Genomic DNA, 10437 nt, shown 5'->3' on the forward strand with positions numbered 1-10437 from the left:
AGCAATCACCATCAACAAAGCTCAAGGGCAATCATTAGAATAATGAGGTATAGATCTGAAAACGGATTGTTTTTCCCATGGACAATTATATGTTGCATGTTCAAGAGTCAGTAAACCTGACAATCTATTTATATGCACTGACAATGGGACAGCGAAGAATGTTGTATATTCGTAGGTTTTACGTAGTTAAAAACATATATATATATATATATATATATATATATATATATATATATATATATATATATATATATATATATATATATATATATATATATATATATATATATATATATATATATATATATATATATATATATATATATATATATATATCTATTCACAGGTGGGACACAGGGGCACAACTACAATGGCGCGTAACGACTTACGCGCGCGGGGGGGCTTGGGGAGCACCCCAACACCAACTTGGTGTTGGGGTGGCGCGAAGCACCACCCCAACAGCTAGTTTCTTTTAATTTTGTCAAAGAAAATACCCAAAAAGTATTTTTTAAAGTAAGGGGGGACAAAATATAGAGAAGAAACTTTCAATGAGCTTGATTCTAGAGCGGGTCCGTCAAAATTTTTTACTTGTAGGACAAATCTCATATTTTCCGATCATTATAACTCTGAAAGCGCTTCTTATGATGAAATTTAAGTGGGTATTATACTACACTATTTCTCTGACAAAAAAAAACATATGCAAGATATCTCAATCAAGTCTACTATTTTCTTGAACCTCCTTGTTTTTGAACATTTCACTTGGCTTCTTAATATTTCCTCTTCTTAGAACAATCTTCAAAATAAACTCAAGCCAGCTATCAATAAGGAATTACTCTCAATTTTGATTTCCCTGCCCATGTCCCATTACTTTGAAATAATTACCGTGGAAATCCTATATGGAAAGACTCTTCAAGTTTATAAGGTGATTTCTCCTACAATACTATTGGCTAGCATTTCACTAGCCCCGCCCACGGCTTCTAATTTAATGGACCATCTTCAAAAGAAAACCGATAAATTGGCTTCCTGATATCAAGGAAGAAAGATTAGTTCAAATACATACTGTTACCAGAATGCACAATTCTTCTTTACATGATAAAAACAATTGGGCTTATAACCAGCCTATATGGATGGCCGCAATGGCTCAAACGTATATGAAGCAACCGGGTGACAGTGGGTGCACAAGTAAAGATTCGGACTTATTTCAAAGGATGATTTTAAATAGGATTTTTCAACATCAGCAAATTGAAGCTTTGAAATTAAAAAGAAGAAACGCATTTAGTATTGAGTCAATACTAGGTATTAACAATGATTGTAGAAGGGACGATTCAATTGATAGATCAGAGAAAGATTTCGATGGTATCAGTGATGGTGAGTCAGTGTTTTGCTATTGTTGAAAAAAAAATATAAAATAGCTGAAAGGAAAATAGAGAGGGACCTCAGACAAGGTGCCTGATGGGGAGGACTACGGGAAAACTGTTGTCCAAGGGGAAACTAAAAATAGATAGAAACTGCAAGAAATTTTAGATAGATATGCATAGAAATTTGCAAGATGCGGTTTAATTATGATGCTTTCTGTCAAAATAGACTTTTTCTTATATTTTTCTCATCCTGGAAATATTTCTAAGGATTTGTCCTCTCCAGTGGCGTCAATTGGAGGGGACATGGGCCCCCTAGAATTTTCCCCTCTATCCCCCTATATTTGGAAAAATACCTTTTTTGGGTGCATTTCATTGTAAAATGCATGTTTTTGTATTTTTATTGAAAAAAACACTAAAAAATGACAAATTTACCCCCTAGATTTCGAAAAAGACATTTTACTGTCCTAAAAATTTTCATGAATTATCACCTGTGATTCTTTCTATAATTTAGATCTAGAGACCTAAGACCCCCCCCCCCCCCCCCAAACGTACAGATTATTGAAACTTGGCTCATATTTCTCGAGCAATGTGAAAAAATACATGTATGGTTCAGAAGCAATACAGAGACAGCAAAAAAAAAAATATGTCATTCACTTTACCACTCAACGTTCTTTCCAATAATATTAATCACTACTATGGCAATAGCTTCCCAGCCCTCTCTCCTCCTAATACCAAGATATTGCTCTGGGTTATAAATTAATTTTTCCTGATTTTGTTTGTTTACAAAATTTCTTGTACTTATTTCTCATCAAAACCTGGTCTCAAAAGTAATTTGGATAGTTTCATCCCTTCAACCAGTGTCTTAAATTTATGAGACTCTGAACAAGTTCTTCGGTAATTGGCATTATTGTTGAAACCTATTTTTCAAGGCCTGTTTATGGGAAAGAAATTCCACCTGAGAGAAAAGATATACTTTATATCTATATAAAGTATTATATATTCTTGTCTAAGAGGAAGGTCTATACTGTAAGATTCTTTCCGCATAAAAATAAAAATTCTTGCTTGTTCTTGTGATTTTTTTTATAAATCCTACCTCCTCTCATTAGCACCAAAATCTTTAAATTCAAAAGTAACAACTATATTCACGTAACAACGGCATACAGAAATAAGGTAATTTAAGATCTTACCGGATCAATTAATCCTTAAATTTGAGTTCTTAAAACTAACCAGACTTGATTTTTGGGCATTCTATAACTAATTGCCATTGCCAATCTTGAAAAAAATTTTCCGAGCCAGTAATATGCAAGAATATCCACCAGTTTCTATACTATCCTTTAAAACAAAATCGAAACTACTTCTAGATTCAGCAGCAATAACTTATTAAAGATGCTTATCTTTAGAATATGAATAGTTAATTATAAAGGAACTGTAAAAACAAAGGGATATGAAAATGTGTACCTTACTAAAGTAAGCAGGTAAGTACTAAAAGTACAAAAATAACAGCAACAAAGGAGTATATAAATATAGGTATCCTAATAGCAAGCACACATAAAAGGGACTGGGATGTAGGTGGGGGAGGGGATCCTTCATATACAAAATTAACTAATGTAATGATTTCAACAATATTTCTCCAGCGTCCCATATTTTGCTTGAAATATATTTTTTTTTGCATTTGAAGGGAAATTACACGAAACGATAGAATCCCCCTTGAAATAGTGTACTGTAACTAGTTAAGAATTTTTTTTTTATTGATGATTTGAAAATGGCTCCTAATGGCAAGTCCAGGCATGGTAGTAAAGCGATAAACCGTCCAGTAAAAATAATCACAGAAAAACGGCCTGTTGTTCACACTTTGATAATGATATAAATAGAAGCTGGTGGATTTTATACTGCAGTTATTTTTCCTAGTACCCTAGAATAGTTTCTAACAGCACCACTCCTTTATTTTTATTTTTGTCTTGCTAGCACAATTTGTATTCCTTAAGAACGAAACGGTTTATATGAGTGAAAAAGCGGTTACCTTGAATTTTTTTTTTCTATGCTTAACTCAAAAGAAAGTGAATGCATGGCTTTTTCAGGGTTGTTCCTGAGAATTTAAAAATCTCAAGCTTGAAAAATCTCAATATATTTATATATATATATATCATACTTTTAAGTTTAACATATATAGCCTACATACTAGGCCTAAGATCTAAAGTTCACGACTGAGTTTTCAATATCTTCGGGGAAAAAAAATTCAAGGAATAGCAGCCTAGGCGGTTCAATTTAGGAGGCATGGTCAATTAACTTTTTAATTCTCTTCCCAAGCCAAAGAAGTATTAGTTTATATGCATTTAATTTTATCTATTTAGTATGTTAGGGTTGTTGCTAAGTGCGGTAGAGTTTTCTTATTCAAAGACAAGATCCTTGATATTCATGACACGGGAAAAACTAAGAAATGCGGAAAAGTGGTATGCTCCTTTTTTGCTACCTAGACATACTTCAGTTTTTTTTTTTTTTTTTTTTTTTTTTTTTTTTTTTTTTTTTTTTTTTTTTTTACAGCTACAATAATGTTAAAAAGAAGCAAATTAAGTCGCATGGAAGAAAACTTGAATAATCTCTGAATTTGAATTATAGTCTTGAATACCTTAAATTTAGAAGAAAGCTATCCTAATACCAAATTTTTATTATGATTTTAAATTTTAATCTTTTTCAAGGTTCTCCTAGTCCAACTAATTACTTTCCTTCACACTATCGAGAGGCAAACCGAAAGCAGCAGTCTTTAAATTTTCCACCAAATGAAAATCCCATGTTATCTAGATCAAAAAGGGTGAGAACAATTTTCAGCGCCGAGCAGCTAGAAAGATTAGAAGCCGAATTCGAAAGACAACAATATATGGTTGGACCTGAAAGACTTTATCTTGCTGCAAGTTTACAGCTTACAGAGTCTCAAGTAAGTGTTTGTGCTATCTTTCCTAAAGCCAAAAAAACTCATGGGTCTTATGCGTGGTGTCTTAGGGAAAATCATATTTTCTTGATTAAGCACGACCAGCTCAAGGCAATTTTATTTTAGACAGAGCTTGGTTTTTTTCTAAAATTCTTCCTAAAAACACCACGATTGTCTTCACCTTTACCCCGGTTACATCAATTTGTTATTCAGGCTTTGTTCTGGCCATAATTCCGAGATACCATGAGTAGCACTCGATTATTCCAGAAATCTAAAACTAACTCGGTAGTTTTAAATTCAAGTTGAATAGTGGCTTAATTAAAAAAGAAAAAACAATCGCAAAATAAATGATTCTGTGTGGATGACTGTATGTTTGGTCCTATAGTCATAGCAGACTCTAAATGTATTGCAGTCTTCTCGGTTTTTCAACCTCTGATTACGTCCCTAGAAAAATCAATTCAAATGAAAATAATTAATTAATCTGACCTCTATATTTTTCTGAAATAATCATAATAAAAATAAATGTATACAAACAAATAATATTGCTTTAGATTCTTTTTAAGGATCTGATAGACCCAATGATCGTAGGCATTGTGAGAGTGATTTACATATTTTATAGTACTTACTGCTAGGGGGAAATTCTAGCCTAGTCTTTGATGTCGGGGTATATAATATCTTATATATATCATGTGTTTACACTGTGAAGCTTTGATATTAATGGGAGTAACCTTCTAAACAATTGTAGTAGCAGGTGTGCAGCCATTTTTTTGTATACACCATTTGTATGATTTCTCATCTTGTCATCTTATGATTTTTTCATCTTGTGTAAATGATTTCTTAAAGTATATAGCCCACAGCTTTTATTAAAGTGCGTTCCGTAGCCTTGTACGCGTAATTTAAAAATTAGAATCTAGGTGTCGATATCAGAGGCTCATGAACTCTTTTAATGAGCAGTAATGTAGAACTGCTGTGATCTGAAAGTAGATAGCGAAACTGCAGAACAATATTGAAGGTCAGGCTTAATGAATACGTAGGGAAACAGGGCTAGTATTTTCCTTGGGAATTAGTGGCTTAGATTCTTCTAGATATTCGTCAACAAAAACCACTAGGAATTGAAAATATCCTTTTTCTAGCCTTCTGATAAGTTCAGGCCGGATTTGAATGTCAACTGTCTCAGGAAACCACGAAGTCATCCGAAAAAAAGCACATGATTTGTCCCATTAAAGATTAGACGGTTTGCGTCCGTTCCCAGGATGGGTCTTTTATGACTGCTTTGCAACTTTGTTCCAGCAACTGGAAGTTCGATTCGACATCGCATGCGATTTTGGTTAGATTCGATGTCGATTCGATCGCTTCCTGTGTATGTTCGATTACACGCCACTAATCCGTTCAAAAACATAATATAATGTGACCTAATATAATGCGGCCTCTTCGATTTATATCAGGGGAGGAAAATCGTTCAAAGAGGTCAAACTGGTCTATCAATATGTTTAGAAGAAAGTTGAGTACAAGAATATTGAGATACTATGTTCTTTTTTTCTATCTCCACAGAAAAATATCTATCAAAATTTCTGAAAAATTCCAAGTAGCATGCGGTATAACAGTTACTTGTTTATATTTAATGATAGTGTTCGATAAAGCGGCCCCGGAGTTGCTGAAATGAAAATGAAATATAGCCTATGGTTACTTTCCTATCTTAAGAGCTTGAGTCAGGCGCAGTGATTTAGGGGCATACGCGTATGAATAATAAACTGACTTTCACATAAAAGGCAATATTTCGCAATATGCTAAACTTAATGGACTTCGAAAAAAAATGATACCTTATAAGTAAACATTTTCACCAATCGAGTATCGGAAAATTTCAATTTTATTGCACTAAACTCTCGAACTTAGGGAAATTATCATAAAATCGATCAATATAAAGGAATTTCTAGCTCTAAAACTGACGTAAATAATTCAGTATGAATAAACCTGACTGTTTCTTTTTTTCTTTAGAATTACAATCTCTGAATAATTTTTAGTTCAAAACCGGTGTAAAATACACACATAATAATTATTGAATAGATCCGGTTATTTATAAGCTTAGAAAACTCTATATTTGTTGAACTCCTTACTCTCATAAACTTTACATGCTTCATAGGTTTAACAGATTTTGAACAATGAAAATTAATTTAAGAACTTTAGCCTAACCAAACCAGATTTTGGGGTATGATAACTCTATCGTTGAAAACTTTTTGAAGACAGAGAAATGTTGAAAACAGTGGCATCAATTTAGAGTATGGCCAAGGGAAAGGCTGTGTCGCCTCCCTATATTTTAAAAAATACCTTTTTAGAGGGCATTTTCATTTAAAAGTGTTCTTCTAGATATTTCTTTTGAAAAAATATAAATGAAAATTTCTACCCCCCCCCCCCCCCCCCGTAGCCTAGATAATGAAAAATACACTTGCTCTTTCCCTCCCAATTTGTGGTCATTAATAGCACTGGTTGAAAGGCGCTTCTAATAAGCATGAAGGATATAAAATTGAAATACAAGTTTTGGAATATTGTGTTTAAAACTTGGCGATGTACTTACTGAATATGTTAGTGTACCGTAATCAAGTTACTTTGTTATCGCCTCACCATAAACATTTTTAATTCTATTTTTCAGCACAGTAATTTATTCTGTACTGTGACTAGTATTGATAACTCCTAGACTAACTTTGGAACGTTCAAACCAACACATTTTAGAGCATATGTTCTTTCTGCTCTGAAAAATGTCGGGAGGAATTTAGCGAAAGAAAATCAAAGCTATGAAAAAAACATGCCTTAGTCACTTGCTCCAACTTAATAAATATATCTACTTCTCTAACTATTTATAATTTGCACCCTATCCTCAACTGGCAGATCCAGAAGGCAGGGGAGGGAGACCTACCCCCCCCCCCAAAGATTTCTTTTGCCACCTCCTGTCCCTCTTTTTTTCTTTTCCCACTCTTTTTTCAAGAATAAATTTATCGATTTGATCAATTATTGGTACCTTTATCACATTCCCCCCCCACCATGATATTGCTCATTGGCGCCCTTGTCACATTGGGCTTCCCCAAGAATTCGCTCCAGACCTACCAATACTATACTCCCCTGTTTATTGCAATGTTTTGCCGCCAAGGAAGTCTGTATCTTGCAAAGCATTTTAACTGGAGTTGAGGTAAAGACTCTTGTTTATTCTTTTGCCAATACCAACACAATTTGATCTGTCATGTGTTGGTTGAAACGTTCAAGGTGTGTTGGTTGAAACACGTGTTGGCTGGTTGAAACGTTCAACACTAAATAAATCGTCCATATTTAAGTCAACATAATGTATTCGTTATTATTTGTCTGCCACAATTCTTTCTAAATGCTACATTCAAATACCCGGTATTTCAGGTTTTCTCTCTTTTTCAATATCACTAGAACCCCTTCAAAAAACGCAATGCCCATAAAAATTTTGATACTCTAAAACCAACTATTAAACACTGAACTTTGCAAACCATATTAGGTACATACATACTTATTCAATATTACGTTTTTTCAAACCTTTGGGTTTTGAGGGCGAATCTTGGATATTACTAAATTCTTTGTGGTAACCCTGCATTCTTCGTATGTTTGTCATTTTTTTGCTTCTTTTCTTGATTTCGCTCTTTTTGATAATTGCAACCCTCCATCCAAAACAGGTTTCTGCAAACATGCCTGACGCTCAATTATAGAAATTTTATTATACTACGCGTACTTTCAAAGTTTTCTAAGCCAAAGAATTGCACTTTTCGCTAAACTCTATTACGCCAACATCTTGTACCACAACCTAAGAACTGTTTCTCTGATAGCAGTTAAAACTAGACATCCGATTTTTTTTTCAGGTAAAAGTTTGGTTTCAAAACAGGCGGATAAAATGGAGAAAGCAGCACTTGGAACAACGGAAAGTATTGCGTAAGAGTAGTGCCAGAGAGACTGAAACATTGACAGAATCTAGTGCCGATCAAGGAACCGAATACTGAAACTTCTGCGTCAATGGGCAGACATCTGGCGTCTCAACAATCGTACATATTGTGCCCGGCACTAATGGCTTATTCAGTAGGCAGAGGGTTGGACTAGAGCCTATTTCAAGAACTGAATTTGTGTATATAAGATTATATATACCTAAAGAAGTTGTGACATCTTTAAAATAGCTTAAGACCAGTTATATGCCTAATAGACAGTGGAACTTTCAGTTTATCATCGCTATGCTGATTAATTCCTATTAGACCCCTTTTCCTCACCAATAATTAATCTCGCTTAAATAAAAATGAGCCTTTTCGGTATTCACAGCATAGCATAAATTTCAATGAAACTATTTCGCATTTGTAGATATGGGTACAATGGGAGCTATCCAAAATAGTGCTCGATGGCTCCGACCTTAAATAAATTCAATTGAACCTAGACGACTTCAGTGGTAGTGGTGGCTACGTTTGGACACGTCCCCCCATTAATTCATAACCATCAGCGGTTGCGCAATTATTAAGATAAAAATTTTCCCTTTACAATAATTATTTAAAGCAAAATTATTGATCTAATTTAGACAGGAAGATCTGGAATTTTTTTCATGTTTTTTCTCACTTAAAGCTGTATGAAAAGCTACGAAAACGCTTATGACAATGAAAACAAAAATGGTGACTATTAAAAATTAGTCCGCATTTTCCTACGATGCGGTAAATCCAATTCAATCAAGAATACGCTGTGTGTTATTCTTATCGTTGTTGATGTGTTTAGAGTAAACCCAGACAGCAATTTTACTACAGACCTATGCGTAATTTTCTGTCAGTTTATATTGTCGAATCTCCGGCTTTCATTAATATTAAATAAATGTTCTTTCATATCTAATACACCTAATGAAATATAAATTTTCACGAGTATGAAACAAGCATTAATTCTTTGATAAATTGTATAGTACCTTTTTTTTTAGCATTAAACATATGATACTGTTCATGTTTAAATTTGTGAGTTACATATCATGTTTGATACAAATGGGACTAATTTATTTTCGTTCATTGACTTTATTGTTCACCATATTTTATTCTGGTATATGGCTATTACAGTGAAGAGACTATAAGAGCAACTTCAAAGTGTGACCGAGAAAGTAGTGTAGAAAGAATAAATAGTGTTCTCAGAAGTTTCATCGACTTGAACTCATAAAGTTTCATGATGTTTTATGAACTGTTATTCAAGAAGTTTCATCAACTGTAATTTTACATTACCGTCTTGTCGTTCTAGTCGTCATATCATCATGATATATTTCGTCAGTGACATGGCTCTGTATTTTGTTTGTATGTGTATGTATATAATCATGAGCAGATTAAGAAAAAATAATAAACCGGAATATGCAACTATTGAAAGTATCATGGAATAGTTTCCTTTTGTTTCTTTTGTATAGTACTTAATATATTAGGGGAAAATATTTAACTCAAAGTTACCGGAATATTTACCCTGAACCAGAGAGATTTACTTGATTATTGTTTTATTTCTTTTTTTAAGTGCTTATTTCATTCATTGAAATTAGCACCATTAGTTTCATTCAAGGCTGTATTCAGGGAGGGGGGAGTGGTTGAGGGTTCGATCCCCTCTCCCAAAAAAATTGTCTTACTCGTAAAAACGTAACAAAAATACATATGAACAAGTTTTCGATGCGTTTTTTAAAGCCTTCTATAACCAACCACTCCCCCAACGAAAATCCTGGATACAGCCCTGGTATCATTACTAATTCTTTGAAATTCAAATAACCAACAAATAATAAATATTTCTTTTTTTTACAGGACAGTACTATATTTTTGTCAGTATTGCCACGTTAGAGCCAATTGGTTAAACTTGGCAACGCTTTCATTCCGTAAATTCCAACATTAGCAACCTATTAGTTCCCGAATACAACTACACCTTCAAATGAAAGCTACAAATTCTTAAGGTGTTTCGTCCCGTATTTGGTTAGCTTATTTATTCCTGATCTTTCATCCAAGTTTCTTGTTTTTTAAACTTGGCACCCACTACTACCAAAACTGCACTAATGTATACGAAATTTTTTTTGTTAAAAACTAATTTCCCAATTTTCCTTTTTTTAATATATACCTGGCTATATAAACCCCTACAAAAAGATTTCATTTTCACTGTCCTTGG

At 33.6% G+C, this 10437-nt stretch overlaps 1 protein-coding gene across 1 annotated transcript; it reads left to right on the forward strand.

Annotated features, from left to right (window-relative positions):
* Window positions 1–1070: 1070 nt before the first annotated feature.
* Window positions 1071–9665, forward strand: LOC136025492 (homeobox protein pnx-like). The gene is made up of 3 exons (XM_065701523.1): window positions 1071–1368; window positions 4055–4290; window positions 8154–9665. The coding sequence occupies exons 1-3, from the start codon at window positions 1071–1073 to the stop codon at window positions 8289–8291; spliced, it is 672 nt and encodes a 223-aa protein (XP_065557595.1). The 3' UTR covers window positions 8292–9665.
* The last annotated feature ends 772 nt before the right edge of the window (window positions 9666–10437 follow it).

Source organism: Artemia franciscana, chromosome 3 (genome assembly GCF_032884065.1).
Source record: "Artemia franciscana chromosome 3, ASM3288406v1, whole genome shotgun sequence".
NCBI lineage: Eukaryota > Metazoa > Arthropoda > Branchiopoda > Anostraca > Artemiidae > Artemia > Artemia franciscana.